The 27,101-nt window shown below is 38.2% G+C and overlaps 1 protein-coding gene across 4 annotated transcripts; it reads right to left on the reverse strand.

Moving 5' to 3' along the window:
* Positions 1-365: 365 nt before the first annotated feature.
* On the reverse strand, positions 366-27,101 carry kiaa0753 (KIAA0753 ortholog). Of its 4 annotated transcripts, none has more exons than XM_084419971.1 (17): positions 26,607-27,101; positions 25,931-26,462; positions 25,748-25,854; positions 24,927-24,989; positions 24,580-24,801; positions 23,466-23,658; positions 21,699-21,868; positions 20,806-20,936; positions 20,569-20,709; positions 20,287-20,376; positions 19,455-19,542; positions 19,136-19,189; positions 18,813-18,983; positions 16,567-16,642; positions 16,233-16,353; positions 8,188-8,409; positions 366-1,713 (listed from the first exon to the last, which is right to left on the reverse strand). In XM_084419971.1, exons 1-17 carry the CDS (start codon positions 26,721-26,723, stop codon positions 1,575-1,577), a joined length of 2,637 nt encoding a protein of 878 aa, XP_084276097.1. In that variant the 5' UTR covers positions 26,724-27,101; the 3' UTR covers positions 366-1,574. The 4 variants fall into 4 exon arrangements, with proteins under 4 accessions (XP_084276097.1, XP_084276096.1, XP_084276094.1 ...); XM_084419970.1 differs by having other exon boundaries at positions 20,806-20,939; positions 26,607-27,032; XM_084419968.1 differs by having other exon boundaries at positions 20,806-20,939; positions 23,469-23,658; positions 26,607-27,025.

Here is a 27,101-nt window from a genome sequence, read left to right on the forward strand (position 1 = left end):
TCTAACGTAAGGCATTGCTGCATATCAGGGATCCTACATGAACTGTTCTGGAGAAGCTCTAAATGACTAATGATAGAGGTGAAGTCTGGAGTTTTTCAATTCCAGGCAAAACTGCCCATGTTGCATTAGCACACTCCTTAAAGGACTCGGCCTGTTTGTAGCAGGCAGGAAAACCCAATGACAAAATACTTTGACTCCAGACATTGCATTGAGTTTCTGGTAAAAGCAGCAGGAGAGAAACAGCCTCAGCAAAGATAGATAACACTGATTACGCCGACTGAACGTAGGAAAAAAAAAACATATATAATTCAATTCATTTCAACTTTTTCTTTTAAAAGCAATTTCATCCAGGGTACAAGGCCAGGGAGATGCTTGAAAGAAACATTTATTTCCATTATAAATTAAATCATGATTATAAATACAATACAATTCAACAGTCGTCTTTCACAAGCAATAAAAACACAACCAAGAACAAGTTCATGACGAACTGGTGACTATTTTTCTGTAGAGTCCCAGCATTCATAATAATTCATGGCACCAAGCCTAGAATTTACTGGCAAATGCAGTTATGTTGTGCTATTAGTTTGCTTTTGGCACTTTTCACAAATAAGTAGGTTGCTGAACAGAAATGGAAGAAACCTGTGACTCACATCTGGGGGGTTTAAACTGCAGCTTGAGGTTAAGAAACGTTCCCTAAAATCTGCTCACTACATTAGAATTAAACGGTAATGGGACAACCGATACTTTTAAAACCACACAAAGACGCAGACCCTCATTTTAGATGCCTAAACTACACACTTTCTGATTAATTATAGCCTTGGTTATATAAGAGCTGTAGGCGTGTATCATTTCTGCACACGGTCCCTATGGAACATTTTTTTGTAAAGACTAGTGCCTGTGTGTCCTGTCCGGTGACATTCCCAGCATTACTGTACCTGCCCAACATCTGGACTCAACTGGAGGCCATTCTCCCCTCAGGCCCCGACACAAACTATACACATTCTCTAAATACCTCACCTATCCAATCACACTAGGGATCACAGCCAACATATGGAGAGCAATTAGCATAGAGGAACAAAACATATGCTTTAGAGTGTGTGAAATCAGTCCACAAAGCAACAAGTTTGTGTTCCGATGCGGATAGCATTAATGCCTCTAATAATGCTTATTCAAGAGGAAGTGAGTGATCCTCTAGTGTGAGGTATTTATGGATAACAGTGTGAATCTTAGAATTTCCAATGCATAAATAATGTAGAGGTTCTTTTAAAGCTTTTCTCTGTGCTGAATAGCAACTACTGCATTGACTAATGCACAAAGAAGGTTGCATGGATTATGACACATTGATGTGACATTTGTTAGCAGTGTGCTAAAAAGCATCTGTTTGCATTTAGAAGTCAGACCGCCCACTAAGGTTTCGCATTACAGCAGAAATGCCAGTCTGAGTAAACACTGACCGGTAAGCTCTATATTTAAAGCATGAAAACGTAATTCATGGAAAAAAAACATACAAATATATAAACCTGGATATTACACTTTTCAATTCCAAAAACTTGTAAGTTGTTTATGAGGAGCTTCTATGACACTGATGTAGTGGGAGACTGCACAGGCTGGAGGAACTCTGACGTGAAAACAGCTTCCGCATACTCTTCGCAAACATCCTGGAACTCTGCCGCCACATCAGCCAGTGCCTCGGCCATTAGCTCATCCGCCAGGCTGAGGGAAACAAGGGGGAAAAGTGTTACAATCTCATAGCACTTACTGCTCAGTTTACTTTAAAGGGATAGTTCACCCAAAACATTTCAAGTATGTAGTTTCTGCGACACTAGCAGCACCTAGCAGAATTACAAAAATACAATATATTTCGCAAACGCCCCTTTTCTACGCCTCCCCAACCCAAAGACAGCTCTTACGGGTGCTACATGAAGGCATGTCTCAATGGGTAAAACTACTTTTAATGAAAGGTCCCAGATATAAAAAATATTTTTAGTTGTATTGCTATGCGTCATAAGCTAGCAGCTGAGTGGGCTAACACTCTGTTTGAGCAGAGAATGTCTAATAGGAAGAGAATTGGCACTCTTTAGTTACTTCCGGTTTACTGGACTGGCTGCAGTAACACGTCTCTGTCCATGCGGGGGCGCTTGCAGGCGAGTGCAGAATGAATGGAGGTCTATGACGCTATACCCATCAAAATCCACTTTTCTCAGGATATAATTTTTTATCTTGTAATTTGAATGTTGTATTCGAAAGGAGATGCAAAGAAATTACACATTGCTGGGTGTTCGATTTTTTCTTCACATCGTACGACCAGAGATACTGCTTTACGGCAATCCTTCACTCACTCTGGTGCTTTCGCGCTCTGCACTTTTTTTGTCTTGAGGCATCGACAACACAGCTGACACAGGTAGATACACGTGCTAGAAGAGTTTTTGTTTTGTTTGTTTCTGGTCCCGCTTCGGATGCCACGATGCCATCAAGCGGTATCTCTGGTCGTAATCAGTTCTTCACTGACCAATCAGCGTTCATTAGCAGAATGCTAGCGTGTTATGGGCAACAACAACTCAACCTGTAAGAAATCGAAAGGACATAAGTACTCGTTCATTCAACTTTCGACCTATAACCCATGTTGAACTTGCAAAACCTACAATCAAATCTGAGATTTCTCAACGGCAATCGGGTGAAAGAGACAAATTTAGCCGTCTAGCCCCATAGACTCCTATTCATTTTGCACTCATGGGCGATCGCCCCCAGTGGAACTCTGGTGGAACTACAACCAAAATTCGGTACAATAGGACTTAATAGGGAGTGCGCAGGCTCTCCGTAGACGGGCTCTGGTTTGAGGCTGTCTAAACTGGACACATCAAAGTCCACTGTAAGGAATTACATCACAATACCTAGTTTGCTTTGGTGTGTTCATGACAAGATGTAAATGCAGTGAATTTTGGCTGTTCTTCTGTAACCGAAGCTGAATGTCTTTTCTTCTGTCATGGGTATCAGTCACGGTCCCAAATTGGCTGAACACCCTCTGGCCCGCCTGATACAGCAGCCACTCCCCAAACTCTCGTAGCCCCTCCCCTTTTCAGCGCTGTGCTCATTATGTTCTGTCTTCCTGTTTGCATGAAGATAAGATCTTAGAGATCTATGAATGAACCGGTCGTTTTTAAATCTTCCAGGTCTACCTACAATTGTCATGACATCTGCTTCTAACATCACAATGCTCATGACAACTTTTGTTAACTCTACAATAAGTAAATCCACATCACCAGCTAATTACTCTTTGACAGCAATGCCATAGAAATATACAGATCAACCGCAAAACCGGAAGTTCAAACACAAAATTCTAAAAATGGCTGCATGCTTGTTTCTCTGGCGCATAAGGTCTATTCAGTAGGTTGAGCTGCAAAGAGATTGACAGATCTGAGCAGACCGCTCTCAATGTTTTAATGGTGCCTGGGGGATATAAACCCATTAATGTGATCCTAATAGTAGTCAATAAACAATAAACCACGTTAAGATAATGTATTTTAACATAACAAATAGTACGTACTTCCCCTTTAATCTTAGTTATTATAATTGCCTCATTCAGAATGAACGTGTTTGGTATATTTTAGCGTCAGTGTTGTTATTGATCTACTGTTGTATAAATGTTATAAATCTTATTGTGAACAATTAATTTGTGCATATGCTTCATTTATTAAATGTCTTGACCTCATAATGTTAAATCAAAATATATATTCCGGTATAAAACGACTTGTCTCAGGTGAGGTATCCAAACTTCTCCAATTATTTAATTCGCCACATCTCAAAATCAAATCACCAACTGAAGCATAGATCCAAGTCCCTGCCCAACAATTTTACTATCACAAAACATAAGAATTAGGAAAAGATATGTCACTACTTCGGTTTCATCACGACTTTCAAGATATAGAAATATTATAATTAAATAAAATAATTAAATGTAAAAATAATAATAATAATAACTAACTAGATGTACCGCATGGCGGTACAAAATATGACCGCCGCTCAGGCCTGCACTGGCTTTCCACAAAAATAAATGACGTGGAGCAATTTGGCTGTATTGCGTGTTTATGTATATAAGTTGTATATTTTAAAAGACTGTCTGGAGTATTCCTGTGGATCATGGATAATTTAGAGTTTTGTAATTATTTGCTATTACTATTTAAGTTTTATATCAAAAGTCATTAGTTTAGACACTTAACATCCGTAATGTGAAAATGTCACATTCATAACAGTGGTTTTCCCTACATAATGTATTATAAAAATGAGTTTCAAAAACACACTTATTGTGTTCAAGCAAGTCTTTTTCATGCACATTGGTAACAACAAACAGCTTTTTAAACAAAAACAAAACAAAATTAAACTCATTCCCACTGTACCTAGTAGAACACTTAAGTAAATGTCCCATTGAAATGAATGGGATTTTATGGATTTAGGTGAAGAAAGTGTACACATAATACATTTTGGTCTGTACCATGAAGAGAAAACTGATTCAACTATATAAACTATATATTTTCTGAAAGCGTAGACTCTCAGGATGTGATCTAACATGGCATGAAACATGTCCCACCCACCTCATTAGTATACTGCCCAAGCATAACACATTGGGTATTGGTAAATCGGGTAAATGGTACCTAAAAAAAGTAGTAGTATGTGCATGTCTGTCTGTGTGTGTGTGTATGTGTGTGTGTTTGTGTATGTGTGTGTGTGTGTGTTTGTGTATGTGTGTGTCTGTGTCTGTGTGTGTGTCTGTGCGTGTATGTATGCGTGCGTACATGTGTGTGCGCGTGTGTGTTTGTGTGTGTGTGTGTCTGTCTGTGCATGTGGATGTCAGTGTGTGTGCATGCTTGCGTTTGTTTGTATTCCTGCATGTGTGTGTGTGACAGTATCATCCTAAACCAGCAACCCTTCGCTCAACAGCACCATCTACAGGCCGATGAGTGTACAGTCACTAAATGTGCACATAAATGAATTTATTTTATACCCCCCCATGGATGAAATTCTACGAAACTTAGCATACCCCCAGAGGATGTCAAGTTAATCATACACATGAAATATGGTGCAGTTCTGAACATCTCAACTGAAGATAGGGGCGATTAAAGCAGAATAATATTGCATTTTCAGTTTTTATGGGAAGGGGCGCAAATCACTAATGAGTGATTATGGGCTAGGTTGATGTGGGCCCTTAAGACCAACATACCATAAAAATGTCTTCATCCTCGGTGCCACGGTTCAAGTAGTTATTTAGGGAAAACTGCATTTTTTGGGTTTGGGGGGGCCCAGCACGGGGGGGGAGTGGCCCCCGGGGACCAAACTAAATTTTTCCGTAAAAGTCTAGTGGGGCTACATGCCCACCAAATTTCATGTTCCCCGGTGTTTCGGTGTCCCTGGTATCGTTGACGAAAAATTCAGTAGATGACAAAAAAAAAAAAAAAAAAAAAACCTTTGACAATCCCTATATGACCGCTTTCGCTAGCTATGCTAGCGGCGGTCATAATTAACATGACAAAAAGCACATACAATTACAAAACCTTAAACAAATGAAAATCTAAAAATAAAAGGTATTAAAATTTGAAGTATTAATAAATACAATACTAGTATAAAAATAATAAAATAAAACTGTTTTGTGATCTCCACCGTTTAAAAATAGCCGTTACTTCTTTCAATACTTTTAGAAAAGAGTCCAAGGCACTTCTTCCAGTACAAAAAAAGCTATTTTTTTTTTAAACTGCACATAAAAAAGGAAAAAGAAAATACTTCTCTCTGTCTTTAGGACAGTGATAAGATCATCTAAATTCCTCCTCTGAGGCAAATATTCCTCGGCGTAAAGAGCAGAGCTAACCAGAGAGTTCAGTCAGTCTGTGCTCACTCAAGGCCTTGACTGCCTTCAAGGCTCTTAATACCCACAATGCACAGCAGACTGACAAGTGCCCGGACCCATTCCCAGCAGCAGCACTAATTGCCGTGACATTTCGAATCTTCTCTATTTCTCTAGAATAATAACCATTTAGAGTCTCTACGGTGCAACACTGACCTCTGCAAAAAAAAAATAGACACTCAATTTCATTTTACATCCGTGCAATAACAAAAAATGTCAAGCCGCAGCACACAGGTAAATATTTTCACTTTTTGATTCCTCACTTTCTTGCTCCCATAAATTATTATTACAACAATTCTTCTCGCCACCCACACAGCCCATGGCGCGAGGATCAAGTCTGACAAATGAGACCTCAGCTCGAGGATCAGATTCTGGTTTTAGTGTTTCTCTTTCCACCGCTGTTAAAAGTGTGCTCTCTGTGAACTAGAAGGACTTGATAAATATCCACCGCATTGCACCAACTTAAAAATTCTGTTAAGTATGCTAATGGTGAGGTGGGCGTGCAGGAGCACTAGTGGAACAACAAAGACGCTCATTTGCACAGGAGCACGCTCTACATTAGCACCCATCAAAAAACAGAGCTAATATTTACATTTAAAATAGCATCGTGTGCGAGGGTCATTATAGCCGAAAGGCTGTAAACAATCTCAACTCCTACTAGCGGTGTCACTGTGGGAAACACGCTGAGGCTTATGATTAATCTGCTGTTGCTCTGAGTGCAAATAGAAGAGCTGAGCTTTTAGTGTTGTTTATACATCCAGGTACATGTCTTAAGCACAAATTACATATGTCAGGAAATTGCAGATATCAGTGCTGAATGAGTAAGAGCTAATTTAGGTTATATGTCAATGGGACACATGCACACTTCAGCTTCCATATACACATAGTTCAGTTGTTTACTGAAGTCACTGCATTAATTCAGATAATGGCAGATAACATTACAATGGCAAATACATTATGGTTCTTGACATCATTTGGCATCTAAATGACAACAAGTAATGCAAGATTCCTTTCCAACCCAGGCTCATTGAAAAACATGCCTGTGGTTTAATTTCTGAAAACTATTACATTTCTTGCAGATTTAACAACACAAAAAAATGAAATGTCCAGTAACCAGAATTCAATAGTGTTAACAAAAGCAAACGTGAGATGAAAATTCATTTTCTGAAGTAACCATACCATTTTAGCTTGCGTCTAGCTTTTTTATTGCAGCTAAGTGCAATAATGTACCAGGCGTGCTACCGAGCACGTTTACTATGTCGGGAAAGCCATAAATATGTCAAATTGTATTTGTTTAGAAACCATGCACTATGGCAATAAGAGTTTTGAGGTCATAATATAGTACTGTGCTATGAAACTAATTTATTAATCAATAATCTGCCCCTATAATCTTAATTTGTGTGAAAAAATAAATAAAATTGTCAGTGTTTTACTTCCACAGTGCATATATATACATGTTCTCCAGTCACTAATGTTATTAATATCCTTAAAGAATAAAAACAATAAACTAAGTTAAGATAATGTATTTTAACATAACAAATAGTACGTACTTCCCCTTTAATCTTAGTTATTATAATTGCCTCATTCAGAATGAACATGTTTGGTATATTTTAGCATCAGTGTTGTTATTGATCTACTATTGTATAAAAGTGTGTTATAAATCTTATTGTGAACAATTAATTTGTGCATATGCTTCATTTATTAAATGTTTTGACTTCAGAATGTTTAATCAAAATATATATTCCGATATAAAACGACTTGTCTCAGGTGAGGTATCCAAACTAGTCTGTGCCCTACAATTTTACTTTTTGAAAATCTGTTTCACTCAGAAGTACATCACAATACATAGGAAAATATGTCACTACTTGTTTAATCGTGACTTTTAAGATATAGAAATATAAAAATAATAATAATAACAAATAAAAATGACAAAAGCACATACAATTACAAAACCTTAAACTAAAAGAAAAAAGAAAACTGAAAATCAAAATGAAATGTATTAAAATTCTAAATATGAATAAATACAATAATATTATATAAATAAAATAAAAAAACTGTTTTGTTATCTCCCACTCCCAACGTTAAAAATTAACAGTTACTTCTTTCAATACTTTTAGAAAAAGCCCGGTCATTGAAAAAAAAAAAGGTGTTTTACTGCCACAGTGCATTTACATGTTCTCCAGTCACTAATGTTACTAATATCCTTAATGAATCATTCATTTTCATTTGAGTTCTTTCCACACTTTAGTTTTAATTGATATGTATTATTAATAAAGAAATGATTAGATTCAAACCTGTCTGCTATTGCCCAAGGATTGAAGCTCCCCAGAGCCTCATGTGAGACCAGGCATAGGAAGGCATCATGGTTCTCCCTGTATTTCTGGATACTCCTCTGCATGCTGGGCGGCACAGTAAGGTACGTCCCTCGTGTGCTTTCCCCTCCAGCTGAGACTGGATTCCTGGGGTCATTTAGAGTTAAACACTCCTCATCTAGCATCGACGTGTCTGATGCAGCCCTGTAAACAGAAGAAAAAAGAAATTCTCATGCATTTTGCTCACTCTTTCATAAAGGTCATATCATTTCAAATGTGTGCATCTAAAGACAACAGAAATTATTTTCAGGTTTACTTGTTCTTGTCTTGTGTGCATAGCTAAAGGCTACACCAAAGACAGCACAGTTTGTAATTTAATTTAATCTAATCTGTATTAAACAATCTGATTACAGTACTCGACAGAATATACGTATACATATATTATTTTATGCTCACCAAGGCTGCTTTTTGTATCAAAAATACAGTAAAAACAGTAATATTGTAAATATTGTTACAATTAATAAATATCGATTTTCTATTTTAATATATCTTAAAATATAATGTATTACTATGATGGCATTTGACTTTCACATGATACTTCAGAAATTATTCTAATATGCTGATTAGGGACATTCAAAAATCTTAATTATTCGAAATGTGGTTAAACAGAAACATTTCCAATTAGCTCATCATGCCACCATTCTGTTAAGGGAATTAAAGAGTGATACAAACACAATCACAACAAATTAATACTCTAAATTAATATTCAATTTTGATTTAAGAGGTGCTAAATCTGGAATCAAAAGCACTCTTGTAAACATCTCAACCTCTCCCTCAGATCACTTCCATGTAAGCTCAGTGCACCAGCCGTCTCAACGGGACCACACTGGGTACAACTGGTGTTAATCAGACCCTCTAAAGCACACCTTCCACCTTCATATTTAGCAGCAGAGGTAAGAAACACCTCACAACTCCTATTCCAGGTTGCCTTTAATAGAAATATTGCACGCAAGCTCAGTCTAGACACTTAAAGCGCAAGGCCTCAAAAAGCTCACAAGGGCCATTTATTTTCTAATGGAATATTATGGTGGCCGGCGCTGCTATTGTACAATCACTTCCCCTTTACCGTTCCCGCAAGGCGCCTCTTTGTGCGGCTAATAGAATACCGCTCTGGCTAACAGCTACCTCAAGCGTTTCGAGCGTGCTGTGGTACTCTAGAGAAGTGAGGAATTCACCGCTGCTGGGAGAATAATGTCAAACTTTGAGCAGTTGCACAGTGCGAACAAAAACGGGTGAAAGGACGGTCAAGGTAAACGCTTAATTTGGGGATTCAAATTAGAAGGCGTCCCTTCTGTTAATGTGGCTCTGAAGTTATGCAAGCAAGAAAGGTCATACAAGGTTCTGAACGCACATGCAGTTCTGTAAGATGTAAAACAAGCATGCACACGCACAGTGAAACGGGCAAAGGCTTTCCAGGCTTCTTCTGTCAAAACAAGCCTGGCAAGGCACGGTGGAGAGCCAAAAATAATGACCAAAATTTCTCCCATTCCTCCTTTCAACACAAGCTCCGGCAGTCACAATCAGAAGAAAAAAAACACTGTCAGAGCTCCACATGTGATTTATACGAGCAGACACAATGCTGGGCTGACACGTTCCAGTGTGTTTGGCCGATAGCATGAGGCAAGGGAGATGTTAGGAGAACTTTTTCTTAGGGAAGCTTAATAAACAATGAGGAAGCCAATAGCAAATGGGGAGAAGTTAACACCTATAAAACAACAACTATAGTGAATTTTACACTTCTCCAGAGTGCCACAGCATGCCTTAAGGGCAATTAGCAGGTTAAAAGGAGGGTGAAGCACCATCTAGCGAACCTCTTCACAGAGAATGTGAATAAAAACACATTTACAGAAATGTATATTTTCTATTTCTATTCAGTGCAACCAGTGTAAAGGCCCGTTCACACCAAGCAAGATAACTATAAAGATAACGATAAAGATAACTATATATGCGTCCACACCAACGACCGATAACGGTCTTTTTATTCTAAGCACGCGCGCGCCCGGATGATCCAGATCCATTTTAAATGCGCGAGACCTTTAAATTAGAATGGATTCTGATTGGCTGTCAGTGTTTTATCGTTCGACAGCTGGGAAAAAATCGTTCTGAAAGTGATCCCAACGATATCGTTCCTCATATCTTTATCGTTATAGTTGTGGTGTGAACTCTGTTATTCTTTAATATGGAGAACGATTTTTAGAATTATATCTTTATCGTTATCTTTATAGTTATCGTCCTTGGTGTGAACGGGCCTTAAATTGATTCACAAGTAAATTACTTTTGTGATCCAGTTCTTTCAATGAAAAATTCACCACTTTTTGACAAACGAAATCACAGAATCAAAATGAATACAGAATGGTTGTTCATATGCAAATGTGTGGTTAAGGATACACATTCGTGTAATAAATGATTCTAAATAAATAAATACCTCATACATAAATAAATGTTAAAATAAATAATATTTTTATATTATATAAATACATTTTACATACATAACATTACAGGTGTGTCATTCTGTGCTTTTAAAATGGTCGACAAAGGTTACAAGATGGAAACATTGCTTTGAAGTTCTTGCAAGGAATACAGAATGGATCAGAAAAGCTGCAGACCATAGACGGACAGCGTTTTGACCTGAACAGACGGGAGTGATATAATGGTGAAAGGCAGCCGTAATAAGGTTGTGCAAACAGAAAAGAGACGTGTAAAAGTCAGTGGATGAGATTCTGGATGACCAATGCTCTATCAATGTTCAGAAGCCAGAGATCAAAACCAATAAAGCTAAAGGGCTCCAGTTTTGTGGTTTTCATCCAGTGAGAGGGCCATAACCAGCAGCAAGGTTACCATCATGGAGAGGGAGATTTGCCGGGCAAGGTTAGATGGAGAAAGAGATGGAGGAAAAGAACGAGAGATGGCGGTATGAATTAAAAGGTTAAAGAACAGAGAATGAAGATCAAACCGAAAGAGGCAGCCTCACCATGAGCTCTGCATTGATCTCTTTAAGCTTTGAATGAGAAGTGGGGGATCAGACACTCTCTTAGATGTGTTGGTCACTCTGTTGTTGAGACCTCCAACACCCATAACCTCTTTGTGCGGATGCAGACACATGACATTATAAGATATCACCACTTCTTTATGATTCTGTTCCTGACTCTTCTGCATTAGAAAACCTCATTCAGTGAGAGTTTGTTGCAGAGTGTAAGATTTAATAGCACTCGACTGCAAAGCAAACAAGATCAATTAAAACAAGACAAATGTACAGCAAAATTGTATAAGATTATAAGACTTGTTTTCAAAGAATTTATCCTGAATTACGTTTGTAGAACTATTTTCTATTTCAATATATTTTAAATTGTAATTTATTCCTGTGCTGGCAAAGCTGAATTTTCAGCATCATCACTGCAGTCTTCACAGTGTCACATGATCCTTCAGAAATCATTCCAATTTGGTGCACAAGAAACATTTATTATTATTGTTGAAAACAGTTGTGCTGCTTTATATTTTTTGTGGAAACTATGATGCAGTTTTTTCATGGTTCTTTGATGAACAAAGTTTAAAAATACAGCTATTCAATTTGAAAACAGAAATCTTTTGTAACATTATAAACGTATTTACTGTCACTTTTGAACAATTGAATGCGTCCGTGCTGAATAGAAGTATAAAATAATAAAAGCCATTTAAGTAATTTTCCAAAATGTAGTAACTCGCTACATCTCTGAAATTCTCCTCTCCTCTACAACCACCTGTAACACTTGTATGTGCCGCCCACTTTTACTCATGGATAAGATAGATACAATCAAATCCAGTGCAAAATGTTTCAAATGCCATTTTGTCAAATTAAAATATGAACCTAGCCATTCAGAAAATGAATGGTGCAGAATGACAAACCACATTGAAGACTTCCTCTCTGTCTGTGTATTGTGTGAAATATTGATGTTGAAAGAGCGCACTAAAATGGACTAGAATAGAAGAGGAGTGGCTGGTGATTTCAGTGCACAGATTGGTCTGTTTGATGCTTTTATGATTGATAATGCTTCTCCCCTGGGTCCCCTAACATTCCTTTTCTCAAGCCAAAGTGGTTCTCTGAATAATCATAACAATAAAAACTAAAGCTAAAAAGCAAAGCCACACTGACAGCTCTCTATTGCGCTGAAGTAAGGACACATTGCCTCTATGCAACCAACCTAGCAGTGACAAATGAACAGTGTGCAGCCTTCTGAATCCGGATTATATAACATCAGTTTGTGTGTGCCATTTACAAACTCCACAGTGTTTCCGTTTCAAACAGTGTGTTGCCTTCACAGGTAATCAGAGATTAGACAACAAATAATAAGCTCTTCGTGCTAATCAACATCAAGGCCCAATATCCGCTCTTCAAATAACCTCCCATGAGCATGTGCTACACCGCCAAAAAGCCCCCAGTTGTTGCCCCCTCTAGTGGCACATTTCATACGCAAATAACATTTGACTGGTTTCCCATCATAAATCCTCTGTTCGGCCTTGGCCTTTAGTTGCTGTACTAAAAGCCGAGTAATTACCATAATGCTTTGCATAATTCATTTTCCACGACTTTTATCTTTCTCGGCCACATCCGCCCAATAATCGTCCATTCTGATGTAAATAAGCTGCAAAAAGGATGTAAAATGCTCACTGAGAGTTTGATTGCACCATTAGGTTGATTCTAATATATAAAACTGTAACATCAGGAGAGAATTAACGACGGAGGCCAGAAGAATAAATGACATTAAGAGACAGCTGATGAGTAGATTGGCTGTAACTTTCTGATCAACAGTGTAATGTCCATTTGTGTGGCTTTTAAACGAGCAGCAGTTGCCAAGTTGTCACTATACTGTGCAAGCAGGATGAAGGCAGATATGGACACTTTTTTGGGATGGATTAGTCAAGAATAAGTTGCAAAAAGCTTTTGATGACAGCCATTTCCTAAGTCAAAGAAATAAAATATTGCATTACGTTGGCCAGCTGGCAACTAGACAAGGATATTGAAGTGATGTCAAGATTTTGTCCTTTAAAGTAAGGTGATAGCACTGAGTGTAATACAAGTTGCTTTGGATACAAGCAACTGCTATTATTACTTACTAACTACAGCGCTGTGGGAAAAAGTTAGTGCACCCAATTAAGAAAAAGTGTAGGCCTTACTCTTTAATGTGGTTCAACTAATTTGTACTTCATTTTATCTAACTGATGCATCTGATGTATTGATAAAAAAAACAGGTGTACTAACTTTTTCCATACAAAAATTGGCCATTTCTGTTAAGTTACACAAATCACTACAAGATTTACATTCCAAGTGTCATTTGTCAAATCATAGTGCTTTTTATCTATTTACATTGGTGAAATAAAAAATAAAATAAAAACACTTTCATGTAGTGTATGCTTTTTTTTGCATATTAGACTGATTTCGGAAGGATCGTGTGACACTGAAGACTGGAGTAATGATGCTGAAAATTCAGCTTTGCAATCAAGAAATAAATGACATATAAAATTGCAATAACATATTTCAGTTATGTGATTTCTCTACTGGACAACTGTCAGTATAACTGACAGACCCTTGATCCCTGCATCCCTTTCAGTCATTGCAGCTCACTGGATTTCTCCAGAGGGATCTTGATCGTGGTCACAGTCATTGCTCATGTTTCAACACAGACAAAAGAGAGACTGAAGAATAGCCTCCTTGTGCAGTGATATTTCAGAGCCAGTGTTTTCTGACAGCATAAAGTGACTAGCTAAGGATAAATAAATCCAAACAAAGGTTCAGATCAGGGCAGTGGAGAGTACCCATGGCCCACTCAGCCTGTGGCATCCACGCTTGCCCAAATACCCATGGTGAGTGCACTGGAATATGGGGAGAGAAAACAAATCTCCAAGTGGGCCTCATCAGTCCTTATGGTTACCGTCTGGGATGTGAATTGACTGTTTACATGCAGAGGTATGGTAACACAAATATTACTATAAAAGGACTACAGTGCCTTGTCCTCTATCTGTACCGGTTCCAGATTGAAGTTGGTGCTTTTTTTTTTTGTTGGACAAAGATAATCAGTGAAGCATGATGCTCACTGACCTGAGACCAGTGAACAAATGCCCAATACTGCAGCACTGTATGATAACAGAGAGGCAGCAGCAGTTGGCAGCCATATCTCCATCCATCCATCCATCCATCCATCCCCTATTGTAATTGTTAGCATTTCCAAGGATTAGCATTCTCCCCTAAAAGTGATCGGGCAGACCAAACCGTAAGTCGTAGAGACTTCAAACTTTTCACCCCGTCTACAACGTCACCAAGGCTCGCCCCAATCGGCCCGATGGTGGCGCTACAGCGATCAAAAGTACGTAATGGCTCATAACCCCTAAACAGTTTATAGTAGGCTCAAGTGTTTTATATCGTTGGAATCCTTGGCTCAGAAAGTTTTTTTTTTTTTTTTTTTTAAACCTATTGAACAAAAGCTCAATAACTAGTTCTAGGGTTTTCACCCGATCGAAACCCAACCAGTGCAGAAAGCTTCTCTAGAATCTGACTGTCAATAATAATCCTAAAAAATGTTTTTAAAAAACCAACATATCGATTGACGTCCGCGACAGGATGCCAAAACGTTTGAACGTTTGAACACTTTTAGTTTTGTGTGTGTGTGTGTGTGTGTGTTTGTGTGTGTGTAAGCATGGTTATTGAGTATCAAGTATTATTGTTCAAGCCTTTCGTTTCTGTGTGTGTGTTTTAGCGTATTCTTTTTTGTGAATATTTTATGGTGTCAGCTGTACATTTCAGGTCAACATAAACCCTAACAGCATAAATGGCATAAAACTCTTGAACCCCGTTATTTATTATTGTAATGTGTATCATTTCTACTTATACACTTACATGTAATATATATTATAAATTATAAAATGTAATATATTTTGTATATAATATTCACATGTAAAAGCTCTTGTGCTAGATTTGATAATTTGCTGTGGGAAAAAAAAAATTCACCCAATGAGAGTGTAGGGGTTTTGGAGGGTTTTTTAGGGGTATTGGATTGTCATTTCACCAAAGTCCACATACCAATAAACACATTACACCTACCAATAAATATTCAATAGTCATTCAGTGACAGAAATGTGACATTTTGTAAAACTCAGTGAACAGCAGCACATGAAATACAGTATATACTATTACACATACTGTACGCTCTCTACTATTCACTGTCACACTTACATCTCTATACTAGTTTGTACCTTTGAAACTTTGTATTGCAGCACTCAGAATGATTTGTTTGTGTTGTCGCTTTGATAAAAGCATTTGCTACATGAATATATGCAAACATAAATTATTAAAAGGTGTACTGATCATTTTAGTCAGAATGTAGCAGACAGAATACACACTTGGAAAGCTTGTAGACACTGCTGTAATTCCCTGAGATTAGACATGAGATGATGCTTTGAAGTTTGTTTAGACATTGTGCTCCTATGTTGAGAGAAAAAGAAAGTGGAGGCTGAATGTTTACACTGCGTTCACAGAGCTGAAGGGCCTTGCTGTGAGCTGAAGCTGAAGAGGAGAAAACATTTTAATCTTCTAATGCATCTATTGAACCTGTTCCACTGAATTTCCCATCTCTCTCGCTTTAGACAACTCTCACACTCTCAAGACTGTCCCTATTTATTCTTTTATTTTCCTCATTCATTTACTGAGCCACAGCTGCTGCCAAAGCTTCGGGCAGAAAGAAGCGAGGCTCCTGCTTTCTCTTGGCAGAACTATAGAAGGAGGAGGCGGAGGGAGAGAGAGCTTTTACCAGCAGATATTTTAGATTTAGCTTTGTGGCTGTTATTGAATTCTCCCTAAACAGACAGATATTACAGTGCAAAAAAACACTCTGGTCAATGTGCTGTTCTTCTGCAAATTCAAGTAAAGACTGATTCAATTGTGACTGATCCAAATGTGCCAGGCATATACACTCTAAAACCAGCCGACAGTCACTCACCCAGTCTCCACTGGCTTTTGCAGGAGGATGTCGGCCGAGCCGGGTGCATTCAGGACTGGTTTCGTCAGTCGGATTGGCTGTGGAGAGGCTGGCCTGGAGCTAGAAATATTCCTCAGATCGTCTGCAACACACAAGACGTGTTACACTGCTGCCATCTGGTGGATATCACTGTCATATCAGCCAAACAAAATGCAGAGCACATACTTGTCTGTCTCTCTGGGGACAAAGTGGGGGGGGATGCAGAGACTGACCTTCAAATGCTCTCAAAAGGACAACTGATAACTATTTTTGTCAGGGATGAATGTGAATGGCCTGTGTGGGTACTGTGTCTCACCTGTGCCTTTTTCCCAAATGAGAGGGTCTGAGTATGAGATCATAGCAAAGCGTCGACGCACATCTTCCTGGTCTCTCTGAGTAACAAAACAGAGCTTTATGTGTCGGCTGGTTTAATACTTCAGTTTATTTTTTTACATTTTGACCCAATCAAAATGATGCAAAGAAAATCTCAATAAAAAGAAAAATTTATACTAATAAAAATAAAATTACTAATACAAAAACAATTACACCTAATATAAATGACTATTTATAAAAGTTTTTAATAATTTCTTTTTTATATAATAATTATAATAATTTCATATTATAATTGTTATCATAACAATTTTTATATTATAATAAAATAATTACAATAATAATCAATTAATAACAATAATAATAATAATATTTTGTTTTTATTTTTGACCATTTCTTTTTTTATATAATAATAATTATAATAATTATATCAAATAATAATAATAATAATAATAATAAAAAAGAAACATATCAAGTTCAGTCCATTACATTTGGCACTTTTCCACTGCATGGTACGGTACTGCGGAAGAGGATTAGGGCCAGGCAATAATAAAAAAAATAAAACCATCTCGAGATTAAAGTCATTATAATGCGAGATTAAACTCGTTAACTTTCGAGAAAAAAAGTCGAAATACAATCTTGAGAATAAACTCATTAAATATTGAGAATAAAGTCGTTGTGTTTCGACAAAAAAACTCGTTAAATTTCGAGAAAAAAGTCGAAATACAATATTGAGAATAAACTCATTACATTTCGAGAATAAAGTCGTTGTGTTTCGAGAAAAAAACTCGTTAAATTTCGGGAAAAAAACTCGAAATACAATCTTGAGAATAAACTCATTAAATTTCGAGAATAAAGTCGTTGTGTTTCGAGAAAAAAAGTCAAAATGAAATGTAGAGAATAACGCATTGGATCAGTGTTCAAGCCTACTGATAGAGGACATGGCAGAGTTGGATCACTTAGTCAAGCTATATTTTAGACTTTCTTTCAGTAACAAAGAATAGAACATTCTTAGGTCGGCTAGGTCTTTTTAGAAGAAAAAATCAGTCCAATTTGCGCGATGTACTCGCTTTTGTCCAACATGAAATTCAACGAGGTTTCGTGGTTTCCCAGGATACCATAAGACGCATTATTAAACTTTTTGATCCTCAATGTGTGGAATTTCGACGAAGGAGAGTAGGCTACACTTGCGCTGGCCCAAATGCACTCTGGCATATAGACTGTGGACAGCTATGATAAATTAAAACCGTACGGCATTGCCATTAATGGCTGTATAGATGGTTACAGTCGTTACATTCTGTGGATGGAGGCGTACACAACCAACAGCGATTAATAATGCATCTTATGGTATCCTGGGAAACCACGAAACCTCGATGAGGCTAGGCTATGCAATGAACACTGATCGAATGCGTTATTCTCTACATTTAATTTCGACTTTTTTTCTCGAAACACAACGACTTTATTCTCGAAATTTAATGAGTTTATTCTCAAGATTGTATTTCGAGTTTTTTTCTCGAAATTTAACGATTTTTTTCTCGAAACACAACGACTTTATTCTCGATATTTAATGAGTTTATTCTCAAGATTGTATTTAGACTTTTTTCTCGAAATTTAACGAGTTTAATCTCGAATTATAATGACTTTAATCTCGATATTTAATGACTTTATTCTCAAGATTGTATTTCGACTTTTTTTCTCGAAATTTAACGAGTTTAATCTTGAATTATAATGACTTTAATCTCGAGATAGTTTTATTTTTTTATTATTGCTTGGCCCTAATCCTCTTCCGTAACGGTACGGCATGGTACGGTACTTTTAAAGTATAAACTTTAAAAAAAAAGAAATGGCTGAATCGTGGTCAGTGGACGAGGTGCAGACGTTCCTCTCGTCAGTTGCCGAGGAGTGGATGGGGAAACACGGAATGAAAAATTCGCATTTAATATGATGTCATGGTAGTAGAGACAGCAACTATATAACGATCACTTTGAAGCGGTACTAACTGCAGTGGAAAAGCAACCGAGCTAAAGCGAACCGAACCGTGCCGAGTCGAGTCGAGTCGTACCACGCAGTGGAAAAGCGAAGCGAGCCGAACCGTTCCGCGCCGAGTCGAACCGTACCGAGCCGAGCCGTACCATGCAGTGGAAAAGCGCCAATAACATCATGGACTGAACATTGGCAAAACTCCAAACTAACAAATCTTATAATCTATGTCTTTATCTCCCACACACTGACCTCTATCTCCTCCATCCTCAGCAACATGCTCTCTAATGTGGGGCCCTGCAGCTTCCTCTCAGCATCAGTCTCGGCCACCTGCTGCCTCTCCGTCACCCACAGAGCTTGAGCTGCGTCCTCCAGAAGATCCTCCAGAAGAGCTTCGCTCAGGACATCCGCCCTGGCCCCAGGCTGCCAGCATTTACAACACAGCATAGCGTAGTCACATTCTCACATTTTCTTTTTTATGAGAACTTTTTTAAATTGAATATGGATTGAAAAGCCTCAGTGCTCAACCAGGAATACGAAAGTAAGTAGTTTTAGAAAAGTAATGAGTTTCTCACCTTATCTGCAACCTTCAGCCGCTCTCTGAGAGTGTCACTTCCTGCTTCAACCACCTGCCGCACAAGTATGAGAAAGAAAAGAAACAAACAGAAAGAAATGACTGTCTATTCACATCAATGCCAACATACATGCACAACAGCTGTTCACAGCGTGCCCGAGGGGAAGAACATACAACTATTGTGGAAAAACAGTCCAATGGTACACTCAGTCTTGCAAGAGATTAAATCTCCTGCAGATGGACTCACCATGTCAGACATTATTTGGGGGGTTTGGGGGGGGGGGGGGGGGGGGGGGGGGTAATCAGATGTATGCGTTTACCTGTGCTCGATCCAACAAAGGCTGAATTCTCTCTTTAACGGCCCGCTCAGCTTTTTCCGCCCATTCTGTCGGGGAGCCCACTGTGGTCCTACCATGCCCACATATTAAAACACATCAATGATAATAACATGCACTCAAAAATTCAAAGTTCAATGAACAATTAAATTGAGGAAAACTTTACAAAGCAATTAAAGAATTTTCAAACAAATGGTTTGACTAACTAATTTAGCAAACCTACTACATGCAAAGGACTGAGCAGAGTTTTTAATACACACTAAATGTTTTTTTTCTAGTATACTAAAAGTTAGTGGTATATTTATTCAGTTAAATTAACTACACAGATTTATGTAAGCTTGTTTCCGAGGTATAAAAGAGGTAATTTTGCGAGTTATATTTCACAATTCTGAATTTATAACAAGCAATTGTGACTTTTTATCTCACAATTCTGACTTGTTTTCTCACAATTGAGAGAGTTTAAATCTCTAAAACCTCAAAATTGCAAGAAAACAAGTCAGAATTGTGAGTTTTCTTCTGTGGCGGAAACAAGCTTCCATACAGATAGATGATTTGAGACCAACAGTTTTTTTTTTATTTCCAGCTTGTCTAGATCTGTATTTTCAAACATCATTATTCAAGTAGCCCCAACGTAAATTGATTGTCAACTTGCATTTTGATTGCACCCAGTTCAATTTAGTGACAAAATGTTCAAGAAATGCATTGCATGAGCTCTTTTTAATGAACTAAATAAAAAAAGCACAAGAATTCATTTTTTTGCGTGCATAGTTAATTGAACCGCTGGTTAAGTATAATAATGAAGCAGCTGCTGTTGTACCGGAGTTTGTTAATGCGGTCGGCCTCTTCTTTACTCAGACGATTCAGCTCTCTCAGTCTGTCTGCAGTCATCCGGTCCAACCAGGCTTGCCTATTGCAAATGAAAAATGCACAGCAATGAACATCAACTGCGGTCACATGCTCAACAGTGAACAAGAGCATCTCACAATTGAGGATGAGAGTGATGATTGTTTATATAAACTAAGCCAGGTAATAATATTTTTTTCTTTGGAAACTCCTGAGAAACATCTTAAATATCTGGAAGAGAGGGTTCACTATATACCTGAGGGCTTCATTTTGGGCTTGTTTCCTATCATGTGATAGGAGCTGTGTACTGGAATTGGTCTGTGGCTTCTCCTTTACAGGGCTCTTTTGAGGTGAGAACAGACATCTGGGCTCTGGCCGGCTGGACACAGCACTACACCTGTGTATATATACATACATACATTTGAGTAGAATACAAAGGTGCAACCATGTCAAGTCTGAATAAGTAATGGATAAGAGGGTTGGATGTACTGACTGTGGGCGAGGAGGAGAGTGAGGAGAAGTTGGCATCCAAGGCACAGTGGGCTCTTTCTGGGGTACCTGGTTCTCTCTTAGTCGGGATGAGACAGTGGGCTGCTGGAAGCTGGCATCACGAAGATGACCCGCCTGCTTAATTTGAGGCATAGTGTGTCTTTTATCACTTAGATTCTTTTGAAAACTGTCATCTAAAATCCTTCAAAATAAGATATCAACAATCATACACTATCATTAAAATGTTTGGGGTTGGTCATTTTGTAATGTTTATGAAAGAAGTCTCTAATGCTCATCGAGGCTGCATTTATTTGATCAAAAATACAGTAAAATCTGTAATATTATGAAATATTAGTAATTATTAAGTAACTCTTTTCTATTTTAATATATTTTAATTGTAATGTAATTTATTCCTGTTATGGCAAAGCTGAATTTTCAGCATCATCACTCCAGTCTTCAGTGTCACATGATCCTTCAGAAATCATTGTAATATGCTGATTTGATGTGTTTAAGAATCATTTATTATTATTATTATTATTATCAATGTTTAAAACAGCTGTTCTGCTTAATATTTTTGTGAAAACCATGATTAAAAAAATGTCAGGATTATTTGATGTTCAAAAGAACAGCATTTATTTGAGATAAAGCTTTTGTAACAATTTAAATGTTTAACTGCTACTTTTGACCAATTTAATGCCTCCTTATAAAAAAATATAAATTTCTTTAAATACATATACAACATACTAAATACAAATACAACATACTAACCCCAAACTTTTGAATGTTAGTGTATCACATTAAAGTAAAAAAAGTACTAAATTACTATAGTAGTAAAGTACTACTATAACTAACTATAACTAAAACTAACATCACTGAATTAATAATAAAAGAAAAAACCTTAACATGGTCTGGGTTGATGGCACTGGTAGTTTTGTTGGGTTTCTGTGCTTCTGCCTCTCTGAGTTTTTGATGATGTATGAGGCTCTCTAGCCCTGCCTTTAGAACTTCATTGCGCTCCTTCACCAAAGCCTGTGAGGTCTTGTGGGATTTCCCTGCCAGTCTGCTGCCTGCATTCATTAACAAAAATATCAGATTTTATTATGCAATACCCTGAAACCAAACTCACCCTACAAATCATTTTCACATTAAATAAATAACTCAATATTGATTTTATTTCAAAATACAGGGGCACTGAAAAGTATTTGTACAGTAAAGATAACATTTATAAGTGAGAGAGCGATTGCGATTGGTGGGGGTGATTGTGGGTTTTAGTTACTAGGAAATATATGCTAGAACTTTTCACTTTTCACAGAACAGTGTTGACAATACATTTCCGCGCTACTGAATGTTTCTCTGTGCACGCAGTCTACTCATGATGGGCGAGCTACTATCTGTTTGCGTGTTACAATGCAGCAGCGCATTAGTTTAGAACGGCGATTAACTTATGTGTACAATAAGCTGTTTAACACATGCATTCTCTCGATCACTTTTGAGCATTCAGATGGTATAATCAAACATATCTTGTGGAGCGCTCTCGGAGTATGCATTTATTTGTCATTTTAAAGTGGACTTAAAAGATTTCTTATCCTGTTGCGCCCTCTATAGGCCATGATCAGCGACTAGTCGACGTCAAGCTTAAAGGATTAGTTCACCCCAAAATGAAAATTTCCTAATAATTTACTCACCCCAATGCCATCCAAGATATCCATGTCTTCCTTTCCTCAGTGGGAGAGAAATGATGTTTTTTGAGGAAAACATTTCTGGATTTTTCTTCTAACAATGGACTTCATTGGTTACCATCGTTTTTAAGTCCAAATCAATGCAGTTTCAAAAGTCTTTGAAGTGTTTGAAGCTGAAGAAGAGGTTGTTATCTAACGAAACGATAGGTCATTTTCAAAAAATGTTTTATAATTTATAGACTTTTTACCTTCAATAGTTCGGATTGAGCTGATCAACAAACGGACAGGGAACTACGTCATCACGTTGAAAGGTTACGCCGGCGCCGGCAATACTATTTGAACTACTGTTCATATTCATTAGAATGTTATTCATATACTATTCATATTCATATTCACTGAATACTATTACTATATATAATAGCAAATAATACTATTTGAACTATCCTCCTACGTACGGTCGCATTGTAAACAGTGGGGCGGTACTTCTGCCGGCGCCGGCGTGACCTTTCAACGTGATGACGTAGTTCCCTGTCCGTTGGTTGATCAGCTCAATCCGAACTATTGAAGGTAAAAAGTCTATAAATTATTTATTTTTTTATTAAAATGACCTATCGTTTCGCTAGATAACAACCTCTTCTTCAGCTGTGATCGCGTACAGCCCGTTTAAACACTTCAAAGACTTCTGAAACTGCATTGATTTGGACTTAAAAACGATGGTAACCAATGAAGTCCATTGTTAGAAGAAAAATCCAGAAATGTTTTCCTCAAAAAACATAATTTCTCTCCCACTGAGGAAAGGAAGACATGGATATCTTGGATGGCATTGGGGTGAGTAAATTATTAGGAAATTTTCATTTTGGGGTGAACTAATCCTTTAAAGTCTCATGGAAGAGCATTAAAGTCGACTAGTCTACGCAACCCTTAACAGATACAACACCAAAAAGCTTTCTGAAAAATTAACGTCACCTTGGTCGTCATGACTCACCACCAGGCTTTTTTGCAGCAGCTGACTTTCGGGGTCTTTGTGAGGTCCTCTCAGCTGGGTCTCTGGCAGGACGAGGAGGGGACATGCTGCGGGCCCTGACCCGGCTAGAAGTCTTTTCCACTGGGTTGACAATCTGCAAATCTACGTCTCTTTTCCTGGGTGCCTCCTGCTTACTCAGTGCTGAGTCAAGCGTCTGAGGAACAAAACACAAAAAAACATTAAATAAGGTTTTTGTATTAAAGGGATACTCCACTTTTTTCGGAAATAAGCTCATTTTACATCTCCCCCAGAGTTAAACAGTTGAGTTTTACCGTTTTAGAATCCATTCAGCCGAACTCCGGGTCTGACGGTACCACTTTTAGCATAGCTTAGCACAGATCATTGATTCTGATGAGTCCAGTAGCATTTCTTTCAAAATGACCAAAGAGTTTCAATATTTTTCCTATTTAAAACTTGACTCTTCTGTAGTTAAACCGTGTACTAAGATCGACGGAAAATGAAAAGTTGCGATTTTCTAAGCCTATATGACTAGGAACTACTCTCATTCCGGCGTAATAATCAAGGAACTGTGCGGCTGTACCATGAGTGCAGCAGGCGTAATGATATGACGCAGCGCCTGAAAATAGGTCTAATAGGTTAGACAAACTTAGTCCCGGTCACGTTGGAAGAAGTTACCGAGCTGGGGACTATTTTCAGGCGCTGCGTCATATCATTACGCCTGCTGCACTCATGGTACAGCCACATAGTTCCTTGATTATTACGCCGGAATGAGAGTAGTTCCTAGCCATATAGGCTTAGAAAATCGCAACTTTTCATTTTCCGTCGATCTTAGTACACGGTTTAACTACAGAAGAGTCAAGTTTTAAATAGGAAAAATATTGAAACTCTTTGGTCATTTTGAAAGAAATGCTACTGGACTCATCAGAATCAATGATCTGTGCTAAGCTATGCTAAAAGTGGTACCGTCAGACCCGGAGTTCGGCTGAATGGATTCTAAAACGGTAAAACTCAACTGTTTAACTCTGGGGGAGATGTAAAATGAGCTTATTTCCGAAAAAAGTGGAGTATCCCTTTAACTTTTGCATTTATACATAGTGTGTATTTAATTAATCACCTCTAATTTCTGCAGGATGTCGAGGGCTGTCTCTGGTACAGTAGATCCTTGTCCCGCCTGTACTTTGGCTGAGCAGAGAGAGAGCTGGCGAATCAGCTTACCCAGCTCTTTGCAGTGGGTGGGCACTCTGCTCTCTGTAGGGTCCGACAGCTGGTTGATAAAAACCTGCATGGCTCTTACAGCTCCCCGGTGAGCAGCAGCCAGTCTGTCCATTGCCTTGGACTGAGAAGACAACCACAGAAACATTTAAAGCCCCTGCATGTCTAATTCATGCACTTCAAAATCAAGCTAAAATTTAAATTTAACCTTTTTGATATTGATTTGTTGGGTAAAATAAACTTTGGTACCTTTTGGGTGTGTTTGACATTCTGGGAACGCAGCTTGTCTAAATCCTCCTGTATCTGTTTAATCTTGAAAAGAGAAACAAAACAGTCCCGTTGTGAATCTCTAAAGCCTCCTTTTCATCTCTGACAAATGACAGACCAGAAGTCATTCAAGGGCGAGTAGCACAGGAGCTACGTGGTTTGTTGTTGATATGCGTATTGCAGAATTTTCAGATGCAACTTGAGCCAATAAACTGCATGCGACAGATGTTATGTATTCTAATCAAACCTATAAACGTGTGAGGTTTTTGTGTGGATATAAATGTTTGAGGTTAAAATTACCAAAATTTTTGCACTAAAATAATTATTTTGTAATTATTACAAATTATTACTCTAGCAGTAGAAAACCTACTATGCTTTTCTTTGAAATGTATTGACGGTCATATTATTTGTGTGGATATTTTTATAATTTAAAAATGCTCAATAAGCAGAATTGTGAATAATTATGTCTGAAATAACTGTATACATTTACACTTTTAAGGACAAAAGTTATTTACGTTAATTAGCTCTAAAAAATCTACTATGCTTCTCTTTCAAATGTATTGGCAGTCTTTTGTTTTGTGTGAATATATGTATTCATTATTTATTTATTTTACCATGGTGAATAAGCAGAGAGTAACGGATGCTTCACGACCAATCTGAAAGTTCTGTGCGACTGTCACTTGAGGGTGAAATGCGCAAATATCAGAGATAGTGAAAAGACAGCCTAAATTCCTCTTCAGTACTCTTAAATACTTCATATTACTGTGCTGCCATTCTGTACATGAATTGCAGTGCTTACAGACCTGCTGTTGTAACACATAGATGATACGTGCGGAACGGGCTGCCTGCTCCTGCCGCCGGATCTCCATCCTGTGCTTCTCATCAGGCTCCAGAACCTCCACCACACGTCCTGCAGAAAACCCACATGCAAGCCTCTTTAAAAGCGAAAAATATATAATTTGGGTGACTAGGAATAATAAGAATACCTTTATTAACCAACTGCTCTATCCTTTGAACATATGTGCTCAGTTCCTTCTGTAATTTACGGATCTCCTGGCTGAGCTGAGGTTCATTGCTGTTGACTCTCGGATCGAGGTCTTTGGTGGGTGACGGGCCCTGTTTAAGTTGCCTGTTGGGATTCTGAGGAGTATAAACAAGCACCTGATCCCCGTTTTGTATTTGCTTCTTTGGACCTGACATCTTTGGGTAGACCACATGAGGACTGTGATCTGTGTTGCTTCTTTCAGGGCTGATAATCTGGGATCTCTCCGCTGGTTCAAGTGAGGAACGGCTGATGGATTCCTGTCGTTTCCTGCGCAGATCTCTCCTGGCGAGTCTGACGGCAGCCTGCAGGCGCTCTTCTGAGAGGACTGAGAGGTGTAAGGAGCTGCTGCAGCTCTCCATATCATCCTGCCTCTCTACACGGGGTATAAGTTTCTCTATCACGATGGGAGAAGGGGGTCCCACACCGGTGGCTCGGTTATGAACACTGGGTGCCGCTATGTTATTGAACTGAAGCTGTGATCAGAAGAATCAGAACAAATGAGAATCAAGGAGAAGCTTGTTCATCAACATCAAAATCAAGTTTGCATAAGTATACAGCATGCAGCATCACACACACACACACACACACTCATATATGTTCTTACATCAGTACAGTACCTGTGTTTGCAGACCAGCCATTTGAGACACAGGGAAGCCTTTTTTAATCCATTCACGGTTCACAGGACCCAATTCACCAATGGTAATGGCATATCCCCTTTGGAAATCAGAAATCATTCTGATAAAATCTTATTTATGAGCTGTCTTGATGGAAATAACAAACGAAATCAATCCCGCTTGAGTAAGTTAATCCTTTACAGAGCAACTAATTATCTACTGACTGTAACGTTACCGATCGATTACAAAAAAAAGAGATTGGTTTATCACACGAAAACACAGTAAATGGACGAGTAAATCAGTGGTATAATGTTTTATCATGACAGCCAGTTGGTAAACAGCCACTAAACTCAATATTTGTTTATAGGAAGTGTCCGGCAGTTTAAAACACCGCCATGACAACAGAACACTTCTTCGTGATTGTCTGTCAGCTGTTATAATTGAGTTCGTGCATGTTGTCGCCCCCTGCCGGTCTGAGGTACTGCTAGCTCGCACTGC

Source organism: Rutilus rutilus, assembly GCF_951802725.1.
Source record: "Rutilus rutilus genome assembly, chromosome: 9".
NCBI classification, from domain to species: domain Eukaryota; kingdom Metazoa; phylum Chordata; class Actinopteri; order Cypriniformes; family Leuciscidae; genus Rutilus; species Rutilus rutilus.